General features: G+C 41.0%; 1 protein-coding gene across 1 annotated transcript in view; it reads left to right on the top strand.

Moving 5' to 3' along the window:
• LOC102683218 (cytosolic phospholipase A2 gamma-like) overlaps window positions 1-25,545 on the top strand; it is a 32,586-nt gene extending 7,041 nt beyond the window's left edge. Inside the window, exons 3-17 of the mRNA XM_069180566.1 lie at window positions 2,707-2,732; window positions 3,131-3,245; window positions 4,887-5,029; window positions 5,232-5,430; window positions 8,156-8,264; window positions 9,727-9,867; window positions 11,436-11,489; window positions 14,907-14,984; window positions 16,561-16,680; window positions 16,828-16,947; window positions 19,966-20,004; window positions 20,784-20,906; window positions 21,765-21,919; window positions 23,515-23,683; window positions 25,193-25,545. Coding sequence (XP_069036667.1) covers window positions 2,707-2,732; window positions 3,131-3,245; window positions 4,887-5,029; window positions 5,232-5,430; window positions 8,156-8,264; window positions 9,727-9,867; window positions 11,436-11,489; window positions 14,907-14,984; window positions 16,561-16,680; window positions 16,828-16,947; window positions 19,966-20,004; window positions 20,784-20,906; window positions 21,765-21,919; window positions 23,515-23,683; window positions 25,193-25,380 — 1,779 coding nt within the window. The 3' untranslated portion in view covers window positions 25,381-25,545. The remainder of the gene's footprint in view (window positions 1-2,706; window positions 2,733-3,130; window positions 3,246-4,886; window positions 5,030-5,231; window positions 5,431-8,155; window positions 8,265-9,726; window positions 9,868-11,435; window positions 11,490-14,906; window positions 14,985-16,560; window positions 16,681-16,827; window positions 16,948-19,965; window positions 20,005-20,783; window positions 20,907-21,764; window positions 21,920-23,514; window positions 23,684-25,192) is intronic.
• The last annotated feature ends 423 nt before the right edge of the window (window positions 25,546-25,968 follow it).

Genomic DNA, 25,968 nt, shown 5'->3' on the forward strand with positions numbered 1-25,968 from the left:
CAACTTCCTATGCAACAGGGTTAAACCTTATTCCCCAACCAGTGGACATGATTGTTGGTGTTATACAGTGGGTTTATGCTTGTGTGCAACAGGCCAGAATGTTGACACAAGACCTGTTAAGGGAGTTTGGTGCCACTGTAGCCAGTCTAGCCATGACACAAATCCCAACCCACTTGATTCCACTCTTCTCAGTAGAGGAGTATGTGACATTAACCCCATCGCTCATAGCTCACCCAGAAGGCAATCCAAGATTGAATTTGGTTCCAAACCTTGAGATGGGTATGGCTACCAAAGCTATCCATTGGCTGTGTCTAAATGATTCACCAATGAAGGGTGTAAAGCTACTAACGAGCAGAGGGAGGTTAATGAACCCCATGAAGAGCAGGTGGGAAGTAAATGGCTGGTCAGCACACCACATTTAACTGACACTATGACTTGTGACGGGCATGATACAGCTACCACAATGCAGCTACCTAACCAATAGTTTTCCCGAGGAGGCCATAGTACAGCATGGTAACTTAACACTGTACGGTCTGGAACCAGACAATATAAGACCAAACTTGAGGTCGTGGATGCCCTCAGGTGCCACACTATTCAATTGGATAGAAATCCAAGAAATCCAAGAAACAGTATGCCCTGAAGAGGTACAGGTAGTAAGTTTGCTTTAATGGAACAAACCTCCAAATCACCCTAGCAGATACCCAACACAGGTGTTGTGGTTTATCGGGGGGCTGGGAACAGGAACTGTTGTTATTGTAACACTACTGCCGGGAAGCTGGATCATGACTGACAGTGTACTCTGAATGCTGTACTCTCACATCAAGATGTACTCTGGGTAGCACGAATGAGTCAAAGGTAGCATGTCAAAAGAAAGGAAGTGACTTTCTTTTGCGACCAGATGTTATTCATCCTGTTTGTACCCAATGCTGGTTCCAGTATGAATTCTCGAGGAGTAATGTAGACATTTAAGATTAATGTTCTAATGACAAGGGACATCACTTAACTCTGTTTTGTTTTGAAGGCAACAACGCCTCAGGACCTCGTGACCTTCAAAAAGGGGGGATATGTAGCGGCGAGGCTTAATAATAAGGCAGAATTAAGTGTTTCTGAGCTTTCCCAAATTAGGCCTCATTTCTCTGTTCATCTCTGTGGTGCAGCCACAGAGAAACCATTCATGCAAGGTGATTTAAGGTCCAAGGACAGCTCCCAAAGGGGGGTGCACTTAGCTAAGCCTGGCTATCATGATCAATGGTCATCCATTGGTGCCTATCTGTCTAGGGAGTGCGAGTTGGACATCTGGATTGCATTCCTAAGTGTCAGGACTAAGTGACTCATATCTCACCTTGATCAACCAATCAGGGACCGGTAGGGCCGAGTAACCCACGTGGGACTCTGATGCCCATGGAACTTTCAGCCAATAAATGAGCTGAAGTTCCTCCAGGTAAAAACAGGCAACACAGAGAGCCTGAGAGTTTTCAGATTCAGAACAAGATTCAACAGGAGAATTCCAGGGCAGGACGGTCCAGGAGCAGAAGGCTCCCAAGGGCAGGACATTCTCACAGCGCGCCTCCTGACCATCCTGAGACTCAGCCCGGACAACCACGGAACGGCCAGTGTGTCCGAGTGCCAGAACTTTCCTTTGTTCTAAGAGTCTAGAGTTGAGGTTGCCAGGGAGTAACCAGCAGCAGGCCTCGTGAACAGGTCGGAACTGTGGACAGCTGAATCACTATTCAGAACTAGCTCTTCATCAGGAACGAACCGGTCCTCTTCCTGACTTGCTGGGACCCACAGTCATCTTTTCTCCTGTGCACAAACTTTGCTAGTTAAAGCCAACAATGAGCATCAGCAGCGCACCGTCGCAAGCCGCACAGCACAACCTGGCACGGAGCCAGAGAGCGCGGATTGGACAGCAACAGCCTGCAACTGTTTCTTTGTGCCCGCAGGAGATCTGAATCCCCAAAGATTGGATGAGTACTTCAACTTCAACTTCAATGCATTACAGCTCGAGAATTCAATTGTTATCCCAACCAGTTGATATCAATTTAATTCCTAAGAGTTATGTACTTGTTTGAGTATCTAATGTAGAAGTTGTAACCAAGTTCACTTTACGAAACGGTCTTAATGAATGATATACTGAACGTATGTCCTCTTGATGTGTAACACTTTGTAACTGATTGAATATATATCTTTTGTATTCTGATAACCCTCTCGATAAGATCTGTTAGGTTTATATGCATATTCTATGTATTAATAAATGTATCCTCGTGTATTAGTACCTGTGTGTGCGCGTTGTTTGAGTTATGTCGCATGGTTGGACTCTAAAGCCATCAAAAGAATCAACTTTGTGATTTACTGCTACAATTAAAAATTGTCTCAGTAAATGCCCAAACCCTACAGAACTGGTGCCTTCAGAGAGCCACTATGATTACATATTTGGCGTCCCTGAACCGGTTTTCTCTACACCCATATACAAGTTCTTCTATTAGGAAATTGTCTTTTCACATACCTCAACTTACTCTCCATGAGACACACAGACAGGGTCAGGGGTCCAACAGAGTAGGATTCCTCTGCCGCCCACAGGATATGAACCAGCAACTTCCCAGCCACAGGTGCAGATCCTTAGCCACAGAGACACCGCACCGCCCCAATCTGGGAATAATAATATGGAATAATAAGATCTGCTTCTTTATTTGTGTACCATTACAGGCAATGGAAACCACACCTATTGAAAAGTAAGTTTCTTTAAATTTAGCTAAAATATGGGAAACTGTTACCTGGCAGTAGGGCACTTATATGTATCAATTTGGTCACTGTGTGTGTGTGGAGACTATCACAGTGATGTCACTGTGTGTGTGCAGGCTATCACAGTAATGTCACTGTGTGTGTGCAGTGTATCAGTGCAATGTCCCTGTGTGTGTAGTCTATCACAGTGATGTCACTGTGTTTATGTTCAGTGTTGTATATAACTGTAATGACAGTGTGTGTGTAGTGCTGTACAGTATATCACAGAGATGTCATTGTGTCCATTACAGTATATCAACAGTGAGGTGAAAGGGGGGTTTGTGTGTCACAAATGTGACAGTCATGTTTCCACAGTATCTTCTCACTGTCACTTCACTCATTCTTTCAGTGCTTCTTACATCCGAGTTGCTCACACTCTCTGTGAGGGGGAGAGCAAAGCCATTGAAAAGAGAAAACTCAAAATTCAGAAAGCCTTGAGCAGCCTACAGATTACTTGTGATGGGGTAAGGAGTTCTGATATTCCATTGTGATTTTTATCTGTATTGTACAGTACTTCTGTTGTACAATGATTTAAATTGAGATGTGTAATGACTTGACATAATCTCATATATAGTTATTAGTCTCACAATATCTTGAAGTGCAAAAGCAGGAATGGTATGTTTTTTCAATATGGAATTAACCTACTGTATATTTATTCCTATACAGTATTAAAATTCTAATAATATTTCAATTAAGATGACTTGACAGATTCTAATTGAGTTCATTGTCACGAAATGTCATAGATGGGTATTGTGGGAGTCAGGCTGGTATAGAAGCTAAAGAAGAATGTACAGGAATTACTGTCAACATACTGTACAAGTAACATACAGATACATGTAGCTGATTAATTTGAACTCCTAATCAATTGTTTTTTTTGGCATTTGAAATAAATGATTTATGAGAATGCTGTTGAAAAATACCAACAAATATATACGTATATATTAATAATAAAGATACTGAGGCCCTTTATTAATTATAATCTGCAATATGGTACAGCTACATTACAAACCACAATGATACTACAAAACTTTACACATTACTCCAAACAGGATACAACCTGAACTTCAGTCATATCAGCCCAAATAGAATACTGCCTTAAATATGCTCAAAGTAGTCAAATGAGCAGTTTAAGAATATAAGGATGCACCTCGCTGCATCTCTAAACATCATTTTACAATATTTGCTTCTTTATTCACTCCAGAATGTACAAATTCTGTCTTTAGACAATGTAAGCACTCTGTGTGTTAACTGAATAAATGTAAAAGAGACAGTCCATCCCAGAGCCACAGCAGCTCACTGGACCAGTTCTCATCCTGCTTTCTATAGCATCATGTGGACTAGAAACTACATGACTCCCCTACAGGGAGGGTCAGCTGTGGGATGTTACCCACAGCAGTTCAGTGCTCAGAGTGAATGTACTGTACAACAGCAGTGTCTGCATAGAGGATTCAAACCCACAACCTGTCAGTAATCAATCTAAGGGGCTTACCCTCTACGCTACACCACCCTAAACTGTATGCAGTGAGATAAAGTCCCCACATTAGTCTAACACCTGCTCAGCCTCAAACTCCCCCTGGTATCCAGACTGATAGAAGGTCTGAAGGTTTTCCTCCTGGACTGGAGGCCAGTCTGCCGAAGGGTCACCCTCAGCAATGCTGCACCCATTTATACAGCTGGGAGGACTGGAGCAGTACAGGTGAAGTGCCCTGTTCACACATAGCAGCAGGACAGTGCAGTAATGGGGCAGTGATCACACAACCCTCTGTTTGCAAGACCAGAGACTTTACTGCTGCACACTGCCTGTGCGGGATATAGTGGCACACTGAAGCAGAACAATAAGACTTCAGAAATAACCAGAGTTTCTCCCAGTAGAAGTGTTTTCTGGAGAAAAAAAAAAGATAAAGAGAAATCAGATTTTAAGGTTTACAATATATATTTTTAATTATCAGTATTTTAACACAAAGCATCTGTAAGAATCACAATGGGCTGCTATATCTGAAAACCTCAAACTGAAAGAGCGAGTAACTAGCAAAAGAGCAGTCACTATCCTGGTCCACATGACTCCCCCGTGTTAGATTCTGTCTTCTCCTCTCTTCCTCAATCAGGACCGTGTCCCCCCCATCGCCGTGCTGGGCTCTGGGGGGGGTCTGCGTGCCATGGTGGCTCTCATGGGCACTTTAACTGAGCTGGGGGCTCAGAACCTGCTGGACACCATCATGTACCTGTGTGGAGTGTCAGGATCCACCTGGTGAGTCTGAGACACTGGGCTGCGAGATCAGCTGTGAGCCTGTGAATTCAGCTCAGATTTAGTGTAATGTAACCCTGGATATTCAGAAGGTAATCCAGAATGTTTAAAGAGAACCATAGAATTAGCTGCACAGAGTGGATACCTTGGTGAAATGTTTTCAGTTTCTTTCCTGATCTGTGTCCTTGTGTGTTTAACTCTGCAGGTGTATGTCCTCTCTGTACCATGACCCACAGTGGTCCTCTCACGTGGAGGAGGCAGAGACAAAGATGGTGGAAACACTCAACATGGACAATTTCAGCTTTTTAAAAATGAGGCAAAAAATCAACGAATCAACAGAGGATGAGAAGTTTTCCTTAACAGATGTATGGGCTGCAGGTGTTGTTTACAAAATTGTGAAAGAGGTCAGCATTGCTTCTTGTGTGTATCGGTCTGTATGTGAGTCCAGCTCTCTTTCTTTTCTCATTCCTCAGTGTCTCTTTGTATCTGGCTGTTTGTGTTTGTGAACTGGTTTTACAGAAGTCCTTAGGTAATACAACTTGTTGTAGGAGTCTATTGCCTATCTCTACTTCATCAATACTTCTTTTTCCTTAAACAAGAGCCATAATTCACAAATTTGTCTGTGAGGGGAAGGGATTGATTAAGTATTCAATTTCATGTGTTTGGAGATAAAATGAACTAAATAAAATATAATTAATGATAAAATAACAATGAAAACATGATGATTCTATAAAACACTGCAGCAAAGTAAGACATTTGGACAATGAGGGAAAGGGTGTTTAGTGCAGTAAACCAGAATAGTCACTAGTTGTTAGCATGAGACAGTTCTGTGTAGATGAGATTCTAGAGAGTTAATCATTCAAGAGAGATTTGGCTTGCAGGGAAGCTGGATTGAAAAATTGCAGTTTTGTATCCCTCATTTACACCTTAAACAGATGACCTACCTGTAATCTAGCAAAAGGGGATCTCTTCAGCTGAATTTGAAGTGTGAGAATCCCAGCTACCCTACAGATACCAGAAATCGTCTACAGCAATAACATTAGGTTTTTCATATGCATCTTGTCATGAAAATGCTCATATCTGCTTTACTTTTACAATAGACACTGATTGCAAAATACACAACTGGAAATACTGGTAAAAATATATATTCCCGTTAATGCAGATCAACAACTAAGAAAAAAATACAAAACTCATTTTCTGTTAGAGAAAGTTATTGTTCAGGAAACTGCTAGTGTACAATTGCTATTATTGTATTAACAATCACAGCTCACACATTTTAAAGCTGTAACATCCATTCATTGGATGGATGCTAAATTTGAGTTGCATTTCTTGCACTTAATTAATGAGTTAAGATTCTCTTCAATCTCACTGTCATCGCTGTTCACCTCCTTGAATGTGTGCCCAAGCCAGGCCAACACCTGCAGCATTGTGCTTTGAGAACTTCATCTGGTTTAAATGCAGTTACAGTGTTGTCGTGCCAAACAAAATGACAGCAATTCGGGTGTCCATGTAGCAGAAGTCTTCTTTGTTACATAAACATATGGGAGCCAAGCTCTTGCAAGCCAGACTCAAAGAAAAACAGCACAAAGGTGATCTTTTATACAGTGTAATCAAAACAAGTTAAAAGGCACTCCTACTACTTAAAGTATGGCTATGTAAGGTCTTATTGTGTGAAGCTTCTATGCAAAGTTCTGTAATGCGGGATATTCAGTACACCTCCCATGTAATTGATGACAAGCTGCCTTTATGCTAAAGTTCCTTCGGTTAGCTAGGAGGATGAGTACAAGGCACAGTGACCCAGTCATGTCCCTGGGCACACAGCCAGTGTCGGGTACCGTCTTTCTGTTCTGAGCGTGTAGACAACACAGATAGGAAGCAGCTGCACTAAGCTATAGCAACAGGAAAAACAAAATTGGACAGGACAACCTTTTATCCCTTCCGTATATTCTTGAGGACAGAATGAGACCAAGACACACAAATACTGTAAAATGACATTTACTTTGATGTTATTTTAAGAACAAAGCTTTCTATTAACACATTGTTTCGTTAATAACTATCTTCAGCGGTCTTTAAGTTTTCCAAAGTTTTAGAAAAAACGGTAAAAAAAGAATGCAATGTGCATATATAACCATTACATAACATATAGTTTAATGCTGGGATGCTTGCAACTTCTTCTGTGTTTTAGGATCACACATGCCTTGTGTAGTTTGAGAAAAATACTACTCAAACTGTGAACTGTGAGATGTTTTGAGAATTATTAATATTGTGCCAAAACCAACCCAAGCAGCCATCATTTTGAAGTACCTGTCACTGTCAGGAACCAAAACACAATACAGTAACAGGCAATTTTATTATTATTATTATTATTATTATTATTATTATTATTACAATTAAAAGAGCGACAAACCTAATATAATGACATGGTGTTTTGCAGTTTTGCAATGCTGGGGTGCTGGGTTCAGTTCTGGACCTGGGGTGCTATCTGCAAGAGGAAGGGAATGTTACTCTGACTTGTCTGAAACAATGAGTATGGTGATGAGGAAGTAGTGTTACTTGGAGCTCCTGAGAGGAGCAAAAAGGAGAAAGGCCTGGTGTGTTTTTACATCAGTCTCCTTTCACTGTACAGCGGTCTTCATCTCTAGGAGTTTCAAAACACATTGTCTCCTAATCCCAGTCAGGTCACGTGGCACCTTGTTGCAAAGTTGATTCTAGTTCTCCAGGACAGACAGCACCCTTACAGGCGGTTAAATCCAGATTTTTATCACCCATTGTCAGCAACATTTGGAATGTGTTTCTGGGTCTATAGGATGTAAGCCTTTTGAGACTCTTGTTTTGATAGTGTAGCTGGTGTTTGTGTTTTATTAGAGAGGTGTGATAGCCAGCTGATAAACCACGTCACCCAGCTCACACTGAGCATATTGGTCTCCACCTTCATTGGCATTTGTGTGTTTATGTCTCCATACCACCATTAAAATCTAATTTCTCAGAAAGCGTATGCTACATATTTGTAGTGTTAGTCCTCTGTAGCTCCTTCAGGCTTTTATCATAACTGATCTTCAGACCTGGGACATGTCTTGTGGCTCATCTATGGACTTCAATGTTTATTCACACATGCTCGTCTCTTCCCAGATGGATGACCGCAAACTTTCAAAGGAAGAAGATGTGGACATGACCAACCCCTACCCCATCTACGCAGCTGTGGACAAGTCACAAATGAAAAAGGAAAAACACAACAAAGGCACATATTTGTTCTAGAGGCCATAATTCTGTAATACTGTATATTTTATAGAATTATGATATTGTATTAGGATTAATCTAAGTTGTAAATTAGAAGCGACAATAGCAGTAGCGAGACATAAAATCAATAGTAAATTGTTTTCCATAACATTTTGTGCTAATACAGCAGGGCACTGAAGAAACCTGAGTAAACTATCTTATTAAAGACACAGCTGCAGTGACTCAGCTAGGATCTGAACTCCCAGTCTCCCTGAGAGAATTCGAGAGCACTAAACTACGCTTCCCTGGTAGTGCTTATAGAAGTGTTAGTAGCCAGTGCTTCAGAAGCAGCAGCAGTGAAATAAGCTGTTTTTGTGTTTGGGCAAGAAGGTGGATAGTTTTGAATTCACTACAAAACAGCCAACAGATTTTTTGGATTAGAGGAAGTGGTGTAACTTTACACAGAGTGAGAAGATTGCAGTGGACTGGTGATGTCTACCTTTAGAACTATTCTAGTTTCGTCTGACCCACTGCAATACAGCAGGGCATTTTGTAGCCACATCTCCGCTCTGCCTGGAATGCTGAAGAGACAGGATAGTGCAGAGCACCAAGCTGCAGTGAGAAGTCACATGGTACCAGGTGCTCTGAGCCATTACAACCTTTTCTGTCTCTCCTTGGCAATCAGCACTGACCTTTTCAACAGTTCACTCCTGAGTTATCTTCCAGCTTCCCAGTTGGAGCCCTTCCTGTTCATAATTTCCAATTCTCTTGGGCTCTGCTTGGGAGCTCTGCTCACAGCTATCCTGTCCAGGGCTCCTCCTGGCTGCTGACTGTGGAACAGTGGTCTTGACCCAGCTTTGTACTGGACCTCAGCAGGTGACCCTTGGCCCAGCTTGACAGCATGCGCTGGCCTGGACTCTGGAGAAGAGCCCGAAAGAGTGTGTGTGTCCTGGTCAGCCCAGCAATCAGCCTTGTGTCCTCCCTGACTGGGAATATCCTACCCAGCCCAAGGGTTGGACCCCTTAGATCTGCATTGTGCCCTGGAACAAAGAACAGTTCCAGGATCTGGTGGCCTTCCTGCACCTGCTTTCCCTACACTCCTGTCCTACGTCAAGTTTCATCCCACTTCCTGGGCAGTCCCAATGGACTATTCGATATCCGAGCAATCCCTGCTCCTGGAGCCTAGCTGTTAGGAATCCGGACAGTGTAGAGTCTCTGATGAGTCGGGTGGTCCCTGCTCCTGGAGCCTGGTCGCTAGCAACAGATCCACATCAGACTGTCACTGCTCTGCGTGAGCCTGTCTACCACCCAAGGAGCAGTGACCGGCCACTCCCCCTGAACTGTGATGCCCTTGCTCTTGAGTCCATTACACCTCCGCATCATCCCTCGTTTCCTGGGGGGGGTGCTTGGTCATAACAATTCTAAGGAGTTTCTCTAATTCTGTTTCTCTGTCTTCCTTTCCTCCCTGTCTCTTCCCTTTGCAGGGATTTGGTTTGAAATAACCCGTCATGAAGCAGGGTACCCTGAGTATGGAGCCTTCGTGGACACCAGTGTCCTTGGGAGTCAGTTCAGTGGAGGAAACAAGATAAAGCACAAAGATGAGATGGACATTCTATACTTGCAAGGTCTCTGTCTCTTCCTTCTTGAAACACTGTGTCCTCTCAAACAGTTCATCTGTGAGATTTAGGGACAGAGATCTTACTGTCGGGCAGCTGATTCTGAGAAAGGTTTAGACAGAGCAGTGTCATGCCAAACAGATGTAAACTGTGTTTCACTTTAGGGCTCTAGAGAGAATCTCCACCTTCGAGACTGCTGTTCCGTTTCAATATCATGGTTTACAGGGCATGTTCCGTCTGTCAGGAAAGTGCTTCTGGTGTGTGTGTAGAGAGGATTATATTGAAGCGGCAGCTCTGTGGCTAAGGATCTGCTGCTGTGGCTGGAAGGTTGCTGGTTCATATACCATGGCTGGCAGAGGAAACCCCTGAGCAAGGCCCTTAACCCCAACTGTTCCAGGGGCGCTGTACAATGGCTGACCCTGCGCTCTGACCCCAAAGCTTCTCTCCCTGTCTGTGTCTCATGGAGAGTGGGCTGGGGTATGCAAAAGGACAAATTCCTAATGCAAGAATTATCTTATCTTATCTTACACCCTTGCAGTAAACTCCTTAGCTCTCTGGAATAGTGAGGGGGTTTGGGTAACCTATCCAGCCCCCAGACAGACTGCCATTCCCTTAGTTAGATGTGTCACACCAGTATTATACTTTAATACTGTACATATTCATCTCTCTCTCTCTCTCTTATTGGTTATCTACGTTGGTTAGAGCATGGTGCTAGTAATGCCAACGTTGTGGGTTCGATCCCCGTACGGGCCAGAATAGTTGCTTTTGGGCGGCTCTGTAGCTAAGGATCTGCGCCTGTGGCTGGAAGGTTGCCGGTTCATATCCTGTGCGACGTATAAATGCCTGACCCTGTGCTCTAACCCCAAGCTTCTCTGTGTGTCTCATGGAGAGCAGATTGGGGTATGTGAAGAGACAAATTCCTAATGCAAGAAATTGTATATAGCCAATAAAGTGATCTTATCTTACATTATTTATGTGACCTATTTTCAGAATGTTTTTTTGTATAGGATGCCAGGTATAATGACATCTATATGATGCATATTTATAGTTATTATACATATTTTTATATTAAAAGCTGATACTAACACTATTATTTAAAAATGTGACAGATACACACAATAAGAATGAATAATTTAAAGAGTTTTTCTATATTTGAAATCTGTTCTGGACCTTTTCATTTGCTGCATCAAATGGAAATCCTGGGATTTATTGATTGGTGGTTAAATACATTTCCTCATTATGTATGTAAAGTGGCCTGATGTGTAAGGAAGATTAGAATATAGAGGTGTTTACTGCTTTATAAATAGTAATATATCAGTAAATATACAGTAAGTGACACATTTCTCAACCTATGAAATGATATAGCTAATAAAACTGAAAAGTGTGAAAAAGGATGTGAACAAATCCAAGTATTTCTTTAGGAAGGACTTTACAGGTGTAATTGAGTGACAGCTTCAAAACAAGTCACTGCTGACCGTCACGGATTGCTAGCATTCATGTGGGGTGAGGAAGTCGAAGTTAGTTCAACTCCAAACCATCTTTGTCGCTCAGTTCATACTGTTCTCTGTTTTTTTCAGGATTGTGTGGCAGTGCAATAGGCGATATGGAGAAGAACATAAAGTTTGTTAAAGGTATTTTCATTTTTGTGCATTTTATTAAGCAAAAATCCATGGTTTGTTTAATGACCACCCAATTTGTAATTTTCACATGTTAGTCAGGCTTCTAAATCCCTGTTAGCAGCACAGCAGAAAGAGGGACAGTGGGCCCCACTGTGAGGACATACATGTATTACACACCCCAGTGTCCACTCCACTCCACAGTGATGCACAGGGTGTGACAGGAGCGGTGGTGATGCTCTCAATTAAGAGCACAAAAACAGCTACAGTAGAGGCAACTTGGCCCCTCTAGCCTATTTGGCAGTTAGTAGCTACAGTATAGTATATAATCCAGGAATCTCATCCAGTTTTTCTTGAAAAAAGACAGGGTATCAGCTTCAACACCATGGCTGATACCTCACTCCATACTTCCTGAATAGCAATGTTGTGGAGGCCTGTACCCCAGATTCCCTAAGGAAACAGCTGGATGAGAACGCTGAATCATTTAGAACAGAACACTGCAAACTTTCAGATACTAGGCAAATTTTAGTACTCTGCTATATCATCTTGCAACTTACAACTGGCAACCCACTGAAGTGAAGCATGTGTGAGCCTGGTCAGTACCAGGATGGGAGTCCTCCTAGGAAAACCTAAGGTTGCTGCTGGAAGAGGTGTTAGTGGGGCCAGCAGGGGCTCTCCCTGCTGCCTAGAGATGCAGCCATTCAAAGTATGTAACACAGACATGTACTGTGGGTAATTGGCTATGGCCTCATGCATTGTGATGCAAAATACTGTGGTACATGAGTGGTTGACTGACAGGGGCACTTGTGGTGTGTTGGTCAGTTGTAGAAAGATTTAAATGTCTTTACTGTGCCTGTTTTAGTATTGAATATTTATATGGAATTTTACCACTGAAGGGAAATCTTAGTAGCTGAGCATAAAAAGAATAGGAGCATACTGTAACGTGTGTGAAGGCCATCAATGATATTAATTTTGGAACATAAACATACAGTATATGGCTGGTCTCGGTACTTTAAAGAAAAAATACACACCAGTATTCCATTTCTCCCTAAACATTTTAAGCATTGAAGTCTTTAACTAACGTGATACAGGAGTCAACAAGCAACTGTTTTGAGTCAACTGTTTCTCTAGGGCTTTTTCAACACTCCTCATGTGACCTTGCCAGTGCCGCTGTGGGTTAGGTTCCCGACTTCCACATCACACGTTGGGTGTTTGAATCCAGCCGGAGCCATGATTTTTTTTTTACAAACATTTCTTTGAAAAAATAAAACTTTTCCCTGGGTCAGAGATTAAATAAAACTTCACTCGCACCAAACAAATGTATATTTCTAAATATCACAACATGATCGAATTTAAGTCATTAAATTCGTCTGAGTTCTTGTGTCCGTCCTATCCGAACCCGAAAGTATTTCAATATGTATCTTTATAGGTGGTGTACAGCTTTTTAGTATAGATTACACTTTTCTAAAATGTATTTAAAAAATAAAAACGATTACAATCTAATCTTTCCACGTTTGATCCCAAGATCCCAAGAAACATAAATCTAAACGGGGAGAAAGCTATGCTGAAAGTTTATTAAGATACTTAGAAGACAAAGATATCAATTTATGTTGCATTTGTCTGATTGTGAATCAAAAAACACATATATTTAAACACGCGTTTGTGATTTAAATCAAAACCCGATTTAAATCAATATAAGTGTTTATATTGTAACGCATAGGTGACTATTCATTGTTATTAAAATGACTTAAATTCGATCATGTTGTAATATTTAGAAATATACATTTGTTTGGTGTGAGTGAAGTTTTATTTAATCTTTGACCTAGGGAAAAGTTTTATTTTTTCAAAGAAATGTTTGTTAAAAAGAAGTCACAGCTCTGGCTGGATTCAAACACCCAACGTATGATATGTGAGTCAGGAACCTAACCCACAGCACCACTGGCAAGGTCATATAAGGACTGTTGAAAAAGCCCTAGAGAAACAGTATCAGCAGACATTGTACAGCATGAACTATTCTTGTGTTGCGGTGCTTGAATATAATTATATTGTTATTCATTTCTTTAGATACGCGATTCCATATTATATTCCCTTTTAATCAAATTCTAAACGTATGCTTGTTGACTCCGGTATCACGTTAGTTAAAGACTTCGATGCTTAAAATGTTTAGGGAGAAATGGAATACTGGTGTGTATTTTTTCTTAAAAGTACCGAGACCAGCCATATACTGTATGTTTATGTTTCAAAATTAATATCGTTTATGGCCTTCACACGCGTTACAGTATGCTCCTATTCTTTTTATGCTTGGCTGCTAAGATTTCCCTTCAGTGGTAAAATTCCATATAAATTTTCAATACTAAAACGGGCACAGTAAAGACATTAAATATGCATACTGTATACAGTACAGTTTGCATACAGTAATATGTTTATGTTCCTAAATCAATCTCTTTTATAAGCATGTGAAAGGCATGGTGAATCGGGGATTCCCAAATATGACCGTACTTTGCATGATTGGAAACAAATGCGTGATTGCGAAATGCTGTGGTGTTACTTTTGCAAAGATGGTCAATGAAAAAAAGAATGTGGACCAGGGCAATACTTTGAGTTTACAGCTTATCCAAGGTCATTCATTATTAATACTATTAGTAATATCTTCGTTAAAGACTTTGATGGCGACAGCTCAAACATGAGAGGTTGAGCTTTATTAGCTCCACCTTGCGGAAATTCCGGATACTATTATTTTACATTAGGTACTATACAAGAATTTACGGTAACTCGCGGTAGACTGCATAAAGCGCACTGCAAAATAATGCGGTATCGCCTGCATCTGTATGTGGGTCCTAATGCCCCATTATAGTGATGGGGACACTGTACTGTAAAAAAATATGTGCCGACCTGTGGCTGAAATGTAAAACCGAGGTCCTGACTCTCTGTGGTCATTAAAAATCCCAGGGCATTTCTCAAAAAGAGTAGGGGTGTTACCCTGGCGTCCTGGCCAAATTTCCCATTGGCCCTTACCAATCATGGCCTCTTAATAATCCCCATCTATGAATTGGCTTTATTACTCTGTTCTCCTCTCCACTAATAGCTGATGTGTGGTGAGCGTTCTGGCGCACTATGGCTGCAGTTACATCACCCAGGTGGGGCTGCAGATTGGTGGTGGAGGGGAGTCCCCGTTATTTGTAAAGCGCTTTGAGTGGAGCATCCAGAAAAGTGCTATATAAGTGTAAGCAATTATTATTATTATAAAATAGAGCAAGCTGAGGCTAACCTAGTAAATTCACTTAGTCCTTCAAGTATCTGATTTGATTTTCCAGTAAAGCTCAAGGAAGTCCTGGTCATACGTGGCAGACGACACAGACCTGGTGGAAACTGGAAACATCTTGAACACTGGATCAGACCTTAAACTCTAATCAGAAGCTCTTTTTGTTCCAGATACAATATTCAGTATCTTATCCTTCCATTCTGAAACCAGGGTGATGGCACGTACAAGAAACACAGAGATTCCTGCAGGTGAGATGCTCTTATTTTCTGTTTCTTTTCCACAATCAGTGGCCTGATAGCCTTTACATATTGCAGCAGGTGTTGGAGTTACAGTAGGTATTCAGTGATGTGGAGGGAAATGAGGATGACCGTGCTCCAGGTAAAGGGGGCTTAATGTAGGTGTGGTTGTTTAGGGGAAGGTCTTCAGATAATCCTGAGCAATCCTTCACCAAGCCTCTCTCATTCAAGACAAGACTCCTTAGCAGTGGCTCCCACTCTTGTCTGTCCAGCAGGGTCAATACTAGCCAATAAAGACAGAATCTAGACTGGTACAAGGTGTGACCTAATATCCTTACAAAATGTAAATCCACCCACTGCCAGGCCCAAACAATCCTAAATTAAAAGTATATTCTTCTGGATTCTGATTGCTCAACCTGTCCCTGAATCCTGAGATCTACATGTTGGCTCAGTGGTTCCTATTCCTGGTCTCCTGCACTGAAGTCTTCACACCTGGATCAGCTACTGATCAATTCTGCTGCTTTGAAGACTGGAGTTTCTAGGTTACCTAGAATCCTAAGGGCCCTGTAATGATGTTCTGTGGAACAAGAAAGAATGCCAGTGAGGCTACAGTGCTATTAAAGCTATTCTGAACAGTATTTTTAGAATATTGGGACTCCCCTGTTTCTTTCCCAGTCCAGGAGTGAAGAAATGCATTTGGTGATGTGATGTGGGTATAATGTAAGGTTTTTAAAATAATTTGCTGTTTTTTTATTTCCATTGACCAACTGGGACAAAAATGATAATTCACCGAAGAAGCTTAAGTAACTTTCACTGTCCAACAATCCACAAAATTCCAGAACACCACAGTTGTTTTGCTGGAATTTGTTTAGAAATCAACCTACAAGAGAAGAAGCCACTATCAGGGTTCACAGATGCCTGGTCTTCTCCAAACACCCCATTAATATTGTGTTTTCTCTGGGACAGATCTGTACTTCATAATTTGCAGGCCCTAACCTGTTCCCAAATCTTTCTGGGTTTTTTTTACCACTTAAAGGCTAATTTATTTGAGAATAGGTCTGCTGTATCTAATATAACTGTAACTTAAACTCAATCTCCCTAGTAATACTGTATTTCCCTTGCAAATAATATTTTGTTCTGCTTACCCTAAACAATTGCAATCTTTTTAGCCACCTCAGCTACCTCCTCAGTACATGCCCAATAGCTCTCTGGTAATGTGTAACATGTTGGAAACAGCGAGAGTGACAGTAGTCAAGCAATGAAGTCAGCAGTAAGAGATAGAAGACACTCTAATGCAACTCCATAGGGAATTAATGCATTTGCTGCTTCTTATAACCAAATTTCTAAACATAAGTAATGAACTGACAGATTTAATTTAAATTGTGATAATTTGCAATTGCTTGCACATTTCAAAATTACATTATTAGCTTTGAAATTGTCAGGCCTATGCGTAGGTAGGCAGAACACTGACATTTCTTTTTTAACTAGTCACTTTTTTGCTCTCCAGGAAAGTACACAAAATGTGACCTTTTCTGTTTCCATTCTAAAATTGTAGCTTTTTGTCCTGGACGGTGGGTCTCATTCACAGGTGAACAGTGTAATTGTAAAAGGTGCAGTACCCTGCTTTGCCTGCTAGACCTCCATGAAAACCTCTACTGTGACAAAGACTGCAAACCCATTCTCAACTCTCTGAAGATCATTTTTAAAGGTACAATAAGCCATTCGTACATGTGAAATACTGCAACTTCAGAATATAAGGAGGATTACAAATCGAAGGGAGTCTTTTCCTCCATCTGACTCTTACAGTATGCTTGGCTCTTACCTCTTGTTTCATCTTGATTTCTCTGCCTCCTAGATGAAAAGGTGGTATACGAGTTGATCTCGCAGTTGTACGATACATGGGACACTGACGAAAAGGATGTCCAGGAGATGAAGATTTCAGCTCTTTCAGATATTATCCTTCAACTTTTCCAAGGTAATTCGATCTCACTGGAAATACAGATTCCAGTTTCTGTAACACTGTCAGAGTTCTGAATCACAAAATGTTTTTTAGAAGGTACAGTGCTGAGTAAACGCATGTAAATTCCTTAACCCTCTATGAGAGTAATTATTTGAATGTGTTTTTTTTTTCTTTAAAGTGCACTTTTGCTTCTGTCATTTCTAAATGACACAAGCAAACCCATGGAGGGTATTTTCATGTATTTCACGTATTTGAAAGCGCTTAGTGTTATTAGGTCTCTGAATCTAAGTAACAGATAAAGTTAACCTGATGAAACAAATGATGCAAAATAAGATATTCTTTCTTATTTCTCAAACTACAGTATGTAACATTCAATACCCAATAAAGGATGTGAACCTTTAGATTCAGTAACTGGTGGCACCCTCTTGAGCAGCAATGACTGTGTCTATTTTTTTCCTGTAAATGTAGTTCAGTCTCTCACATCAGAATTTGTCCCATTCCTCCTTACCGAACTCCTTTAATTCTGTTACATTTGAGGGTTGCCTTGCATAGACAGATAATTTCAGATTCTGACACAAAGTGGAATTTCTTCTTCTGCAGAAACTAATATTTCTCTTTAAGGCCAAAATGTTCTATCTTTGACTCGTTTGTCTGGAGAACATTGTTTCAGATGCCTTGGGTCTATATAATCTTTGATGAACTTGGACAACAGTGTTCTTTTTGGAGAGCTGGTGGTTTTCTCCAGCTGTAAATGGCCTGCAGTTTCTTTGTTGTTACTCTGGGGTTCTTTGTGACTTCCTTGTTGATTTTCTGGTTTGTTCTTGAAGAGATTTGAAAGGATGGGTAGGGTGATGATGGTCTTAAGATAAGATCACTTTATTGGCCATATACAATTTCTTGTATTAGAAATTTGTCATTTCACATACCCCAGCTTGCTCTCCATGAGACACACAGACAGGGAGAGAAGCTTCGGGTCAGAGTGCAGGGTCAGTCATTTATACGGTGCCCCTGAAGCAGTTGGGGTTAAGGGCTTTGCTCAGGGTTCCAACGGAGTAGGCCAAGGGGATATGAACCAGAAACCTTCCAGCCACTGGCACAGATTGTTAGCCAAAGAGCCACCGCACCGCCTTTGGTCTTTCTCCATTTATAGAGTATCTGCTTGACATTGGATGAGTGGAGACGCAAATCCTTTGAAATGGTTTTATAACTCTTTTCCAGGCCGATGAGCATCAACAACTCTTTTTGTGAGGTTCTCAGAGATTTGCTTAGATTGGTGTATGGTGAAGACCAAACTCATAACTTTTCTGAATTTTACTTAAGTTGGAATCTTCGAGACTCAGTCCCCAAGATCGAATTATATACTGTAGGTCTGTATACAGGCACCTGATTCTATAATTCTCTTAATTCAGCTACTGAAAATAGGAGTTCACTTACTTTTTCACATCCCCTGTACTTTATGTATTTATTGTTTGCTCAAGTCATACATCATTCTGTTTCAAAAGGCACAGAACTGGTTAATATAATCCATATTGGATATTTTAAGACTGTGGGGGATTTCAATTCAAGAAGGCTATTATGGCAATTTTACATATTCATCTTTGGGGTTCACAAACGTTTTCTCAGCACTGTAAATCATTGTATAACCCTTTCACACCTGTATTTCACATCTATATTCTGAGTTGGTGTTAGTGGAGATCACATGAAACTAGTCTCCCACAGAGAAATCAGGTTGAGTTTTTGTTATTCATTATAAAATAGAATATGTCATGTACAATACTTTGCCACATTGAGCACATAAGTCCCAAAAAACACACAAATGTGCAAAAGAGATTAAAAAAACATTCTCTTCCATTTCCTTATACATCAGATATATATAGTTTTACCCCTCTTATGATTTCAGATAAAACTAAGAGAAGAGACATTAAGAGAAACAAGTTCTTATTTCATTATTTTAATATTTCCTATTGCAGACAGTTGGATCACCCAGGAGAAACAAATCTTATGACCTTTGAAAATCTCCATGGAGCTACCAAAAGACACTTTAACATATGAAGAATTGAACCTCAACAGCTAAAATACAATTATCTATACAGATAGATATTTTGCACACAGCTGACATTCAGAAATCAGAAAACAAGTCATGAATAATCCCAACTGCATTTCTTTACATTAAACATGTTTGCCCATGAGTTTAATTTACATACAGTATTTTGACATTTCATTTATTTCTTCTAAAGCATTTGCTAACCCTCTTATTTTAATAACTTAACCACTTTGATAAATATGCTGGTATCTATATCATTGAAAGGAATTAGGAAGAATAGTGGTCCTAGTACAGATTCAGCAATTTGGTTCCACTTGTGTCCCCTGGTCACTGTTGATTCTGAAGAAATCCAATGAGTTGACTTTGCCCTTTAAAAATTCTGAACACTTGATCCAAGTTCCCTTTAAATTCTCATGTGCTCAAGACTAAAGAGGTCCACATTCTTCAGCCCGCCTGTACAGGTCATTCCTTTAAGGTCTGGACCTGCATCTGGTTACTCTTCTCTGGACTGTTTCCATCACATAATGTGTTCCACTCTCCCTGCTCCAGGAAATCAATAATTCAGTCTCACATGGACACATATGCAGCAACATGTTTAGTCACTTTGTTAAAATGCCACGTTTATGCATATACAGTATACAGGTAAATACAGTACATATACTATGTATATACAGTTGGTTCCAAATTTCAATAATTAAAATGCCATTATTTAGGATTTTTTGTGTTTTTGTTATCAATTATTGAATGTAATATTTTTCAGGTTTTCATTTCAGCAGTGTATACTTTTTGCTGTACATTTTGCTGTTAAAAACAACTTTCAGTTCGCAATCATATGTTTGTATGAAAAGTAGCACAGCAGTTAATTTTTTGTTTTCAAAAAGTTAGATTTTGAAATTACACTGATATTTCCCTTTGGTGTTTCCAGAGGTCTGTTGCAGAAAGTCCATTTTCAGAATCAAAATCAACATATTTTTTCTGCTTTTTTCAAGAAACTGCTGATACACATTTGGAGGGAATAACTCTGCAATGTAAGTCATTCCACAGAGAGTTTATCATGTATACACTCCCAAATGGACTGGAGTATTTCGGTTTAGCTTGCATCGGTAAAGTTTGAGGTGCAGGACATTCTGGCTGAGAAAGAGGCTCTGATGATGTTTATTTGACAAAATGGCCGTGTGTCTCAAAGAGTTTTCATACAGAAACAGTTTCAACATGTCTATCATGCAATGAGGAAACACAGTTAAGACAGGAAAGGTGTTGTATGAGTTAATTTCAAGGTCAATTTTCAGCGAGGCAGTCATATACTTTATTAGCTGCAATGCCAATTGCCCTTATAGGTTATTATTATTATTGCTTACACTTATATAGCACTTTTCTGGACGCTCCACTCAAAGTGCTTTACAGGTAATGGGGATCCCCTCCACCACCAATGTGCAGCCCCACCTGGATGATGCAACGGCAGCCATAGTGTGCCAGAATGCTCACCGCACACCAGCTATCAGTGGGGAGGAGACCAGAGTAATGAAGCCAATTTAAGATGGGGATTATTAGGAGGCCATGATTGGTAAGGGCAAATGGGAAATTTGTGTGAAGTCTGCATTTTACTCACAGAGATATGGCTGCAGGTTAGAGGTCATTATTGGTTGCACCTACATGTAACAGGAAACCAGGGCTTTAATGCCAAAACCAGACATTAAGAAGATAAAAAGACCAAGAGATTAAGAATTCCTTTGGGAATAGTAATTGGTAACCACAACAATATTGAGTACTGGATTAAGGCACTCACATATTTTTTCTCTTCTTCCAGCTAATCCTGAATCTATGGTGCTCCCATCCTTCAATTTCAATGCACATGCTAAACTTTTACAGGCCTCTTTTTCCTGGACCTGGGGATCCAGGTACAACTTCCTGTACAAGCACCCCAACACAGGTGAGAGTCCAGTACAGTGCAGCTGCACAGACGATGCAATACCTGTAAGAGTCCAATATAAAGTAGATGTTAACTTGTTGGCCTCCTAAGGCTCTGTACCTTTAATAGTGTTCACTCAGTCCCCTTTGATCCAGTGATTCAGGATTAGAGAAGCGGTGACAGCAGGACACAACTGGCCAATTCAATTCAAGGGGCCCATGAAGTTGGCTAGACTAGTTGGTTTAGGTTTCCATTGGGTTTCCGTTTGTCTTTGGCTCAACAGCTATTCAAGACCTACAAGGCACCTCACAGAGAAACTCTTCTCCTCCCATCAGCTCAAACTCCTGTAAGGCACTGTGGAAAACTAGTAAAATTAGTGAATGGCCCCAAGGGATGGACATGTTAGAGGAACTTATCCATTGATCTTTTTTCAACCCATTGGAGAGGAGCTGATGGCTGAAACCCTGAGCTGAATAATATATATATTTAACACCCCATAATATGATACAGTATTATGATTATTATTGTGGAATATGAAAATGTAGTATGACGGTGCATTTATCCAGAACTGTCATTCAGTTACTATAAAATTTAGCAGGGAAATGTTGTTCATCATAGGGTGGTAAAGTAAGAGAACTCAACACAAATAAAATAACAGACCAACTTGCAACATTATACCGAATAGTGTTAAACTGTTTTTTTTAATAAATTGCCTTTATAGCAACCTTTTCTGTTTTTCAAAGTGTGAGATCCTTCACTCTGTATCTGTTTTTTTTGTCTGTGTGGTTTTGAATTGAATAACGTCTTGTGTCATTATAACAGAGCATGTGATTCCTTCTTGCCATCTCCTGAAAACTTTCTTCTTTACACATTCCCCAGATAACGGCCTCCCCAGTGAATTGCTCAGTGAGGACACAATCTACCTCCTAGATGCTGGTCTGTCCATCAACAGCGCCTACCCACTGGTCCTGAGAAGAGACAGGGGAGTGCAGCTCATTTTGTCCTTTGATTTCAGCGCTAGAGACCCATTCTTGGTAAAGTACATAAAACTACGGTGAAGTCTAGCCAGTGCATTGCATGATATTAGCATGTATTTAAATTGTGCACTATTACCTGCATATGCAAGCATTTGGTTGGTGTTATAGTAACTTCCTTCAAAGGGGATCACACACCCATGGGTCAGGCTCAGACTGCTTAGTAGGAGCTCCTGTGGTCTACAGAGTTATTCCCTCAGTGAAGTGGGCCAATGCCAGATCTGTATGTCACATTGCTTTAAACAGGAATAAAAAAAAAAACTGGGATACTGAAGTACCTATTGCTAAACTGTGCTGCCCACATGAATGGTGAGGGCGGGCAAGGAGGAGATACGGGCCCTAGAGCAAGAGCGTCACAATTCCATGTAGGGGTAGTAGCCAGCATTCTCCAGAAGGGACTCTGAGTTGCTGGAAGGAGTGCAGGGAGGAGATTCAGGGACAAGACTGGGTTGGGTGCACCAGGAATAGGCTGAACTGGGCAAGCGATATCAGGACTGTGCTAAGAGCATGCTATCAAGGAGGACTGAAGAAAGTGTGCCTGGGACTGGGCTAATCTGTGTGCACACTGAAGATTAGAATCAGTGCAAAGTTCCAAAGGCAGGTTAGGACAAAGACAGATGGAGGGGCTGGCAGGCTGAGGCAGAGACCAAAAGGTAGTGTCCATGTGGTAAGCGGGTTGGTGGGTTGGTGGGTAAAAGGGCTAAAATGCAGGCAGAAAACAGGGCTGAAGGAATGAAGAATCACCAGGACCATAGGATGTTCTGTAATCCTGCTTGCAGGGCTGAATATCTCAGCTATCGGGCCCACAGACAACAACAGCATCACACCAGGACTGTGGGTCTGATGCAACACCAGGGGAACTGAAGTGTGTGTCAGGGGACAGAAGTGTAAATTGCGGGCAGCCGCCAAACCAAACCCACAGAGAAATGTGGAGCCGCCACCATCTTGAGACATGACAACACTTCTACATTCAGCAGGCAGGATCAGATCAGGGGAGCACAACATCAGACAGTACAATCCAGGCAGGTCAGGAAGCAGGCAAGCAAAGCGGGAAATCCAGACAGGCAGGGGAGCAGTATCAAACAGGCTACATGAGGGATTCAGGCAGAAAAGGAACAGGAAGAAAGCAAGAAGAACTCTGCTGAGAACTATGGTGGTTTGTAAGTGACACAGTCCCGAATTTCTGAGCAGAAACTAAGCAGGACTTACATAACCAGACCACCAGATGCAATATGACTTCTAGGTGAAACACGCCCTGTGAAAATAACACCCATCTTTTAAGTTTTTGCCAGATACACATTTAAACATCAATCTCTGATAAACATGAGTATATATCATATATATTTGTATATTTGTTAATGCAGTACATACTGTACAGTACATTCCTTATGGTAACTTAGCATTGGGTCTTTGCATTCATATTATTTCAGGAGCATTTCCACTATTTGCCAGGATAATGAGTGAGAAATTGTTTTTTTTTTCATTTTTATTAGCATGTAATGATAAAAACAGATACTGTAGAGTGATAGGTTGAGGACAATGAGGGTGGACTTTAATTTTTTTCTGTTCTCTTCACCTTTCCACTCCCATCTCAGACTGTCACTGAGACAGCTGAGTACTGTGAGAAGAACAATATTCCCTTCCCACCCATCCCACCAGTGAGTAAGGAGGAGAAGAATTGTCCCTCAAGCTGCTACATCTTCCAGGGTGAAAACACCCCCACTGTTATGCACTTCCCTCTCTTCAACAAGAACAACTGTGGAGGCAAGTGAACCACAGCCAGCAGGCATTTTAGATTTTAGCTACAGGATTCATGTCACCTTTGGTTGGTGAAGAATGCAAGGCGCTGACAAGGTGGTACTGTGGGTTTACATATGGTTCATTTAGACTACTCAAGATGGGCACTGAGAGCTACCAAAGAAAAGTAGCTTGAGTCTGGAGTCCGACTGCACTCGCTTAGATGTTTTGGGAATTACATGATGTAAGGAACCGGCAATGCTGTCCAAATTTCTGTGAAATGACTGAAGAACTCTTAGATACTGACACTCAGAGCCTTTGCAAGATCATTGGATCAGGAGTCAATCTCAGCAGACTCTCAGCCAGTCTCCACCTCATCTCATTTTCTCATTTCATTTTCTAACTGAGGGTTGTGGTGGTGACAGGCTGAGCAGGGCAGACCAGACTTCCCTTTCCCCGGCAACAGTCTCCAGGTCCTCCTGGTGCTCCCAGGACCTCTGAGAGATATAATCTCACCTGTGTATCTGAGGTCTGCCCTGGAGTCTCATCCCAATGAACCATGCTTGGTATGTCTCCAGCAGGAGGTACTCTGGGGACAACATCCTCACTAGATACTACTCACCCTGTAACAGAGAGTAAGTCCAACAGCCCTACAGAGAAACCTCATTTCTGCTGCTTGTAACCATGATGTTATTCTTCTGGTCACTTCCAATATACTGTATTCCCAAAGATCATCCACAGATGAAGACATGGCCAGATTGACTGAAAAACTGACAGGTTTCTGCAAAACCTTGGCTTCTTTTTGCCACTGCATTATTGCAGCCACTTAACTTGTGAGCCACTCACAATCTCCTCTTCCCTCACCTGTGACCAGCAGAGGAGGCAACAACATCTATAAACAGCAGAGATACAAACCGCAGCTCCACAAACTTCCAAACTTTCAATCCCGTCTCCAGCTGTTTCAGTAATCCTCACAATCACCAGCCCTCCTGTCCATTCCTTCAGTAGATAGGTGTTATTAAAAAGCAAAGCGCTCTTAGTCTCAGACTATCCTCCAAACTTGTCCACTTATCACAGAGTGCAATAACTGCAATAACAAATTGTGCAACAAAGTAATACACACATATACCCATATTCCCAAGAAATGGTCATGCTTTTGTTTTGGAAATTAATATGCTACAAACACTTAATCCATTATATATAGACATTCATTCACCATTGATTGCCATGGGTTAAAATATATAAAAGCAGTGTCAAAGACTTGATACACTTAAGGTATGACTTTCACCTTCACGTAAATATTGAATGACAGCAAACAGGACAACACCATTCTATCATTCTATTGAGACTACCTTCCAAACTTGTCCACAGCCCTGAAGAAACAGGAAAAAAGACCTGTCTTAACTAATGATCTGCTAAGCTTCTACAATCAGTGCAGACTGTCAAATTAGACTACAGAGCAATGGTGTCTGTGTGTAACTTATGGGTCAAGATAGAAGATCCTCAGTCTTCTAACCATCAACATTCTTCTCACAGGTGAGGAAAAGGTCAAAGAGATGAGGAAGACCTACACAACCAGCAATACATCCTACAGCAAACAGGAGCTCCAGGACCTCCTGAAAGCAGCTAAGGAGAATGTCAGGATCAACAGAGATAAGATCACTGCCAAGATGCAAAACGCTGTGGATACCGAAAGGAAAAAGAAACAACCAGTGATTCAGTGATTCACTTGAACCAGTAGTCTAGAAGAGGCTGGGGTGCTGGGGGATGTTCAACATGCTGTATGGTATCATAACATGTCAGTCACTCAATCATTATTTTTTAAAACTGTGATATTTTTTCGAGCAATAAAGACATCACTGCAAAACACAGCAGATAGGAAAATATAATGAATCAACTACTGTACTGAGAATATTCAAAAGATTTTTAAAAGACAAGGAACACAGATACCAGAAAATAACCTTTTTGCACACAAAAAATTATAAAAAAACAGAAATGGTTTCTGGACCGTGTCGTAGAGAAAGAGACACTCAAGCTGGTGCCACACAGAGATGGAATAACTAAGTGTAAGGAGATCCCAATGAAAAGATATGTGGATCCTGTGCAGACACAGGAGTAGGTAATGTCAACGCAAACAATCCAGAATGTCAGGCGAGATTGTGGTCAAAAGGAGAAAGGTGGTTCAAAATCCAGGAAGTACAAATAGAGGCAAACAATCTGAATCGAAAGGCAAGGTCCAAGGTCGAGAGGCAAAAGAGGAGTCCAGTATCCAGGAGAATGCGAAATACAGAATAAACGCCAGGTAGAGCTCT

The sequence above is a fragment of the Lepisosteus oculatus genome, chromosome 18, assembly GCF_040954835.1.
Source record: "Lepisosteus oculatus isolate fLepOcu1 chromosome 18, fLepOcu1.hap2, whole genome shotgun sequence".
In the NCBI taxonomy this organism is placed as follows: domain Eukaryota; kingdom Metazoa; phylum Chordata; class Actinopteri; order Semionotiformes; family Lepisosteidae; genus Lepisosteus; species Lepisosteus oculatus.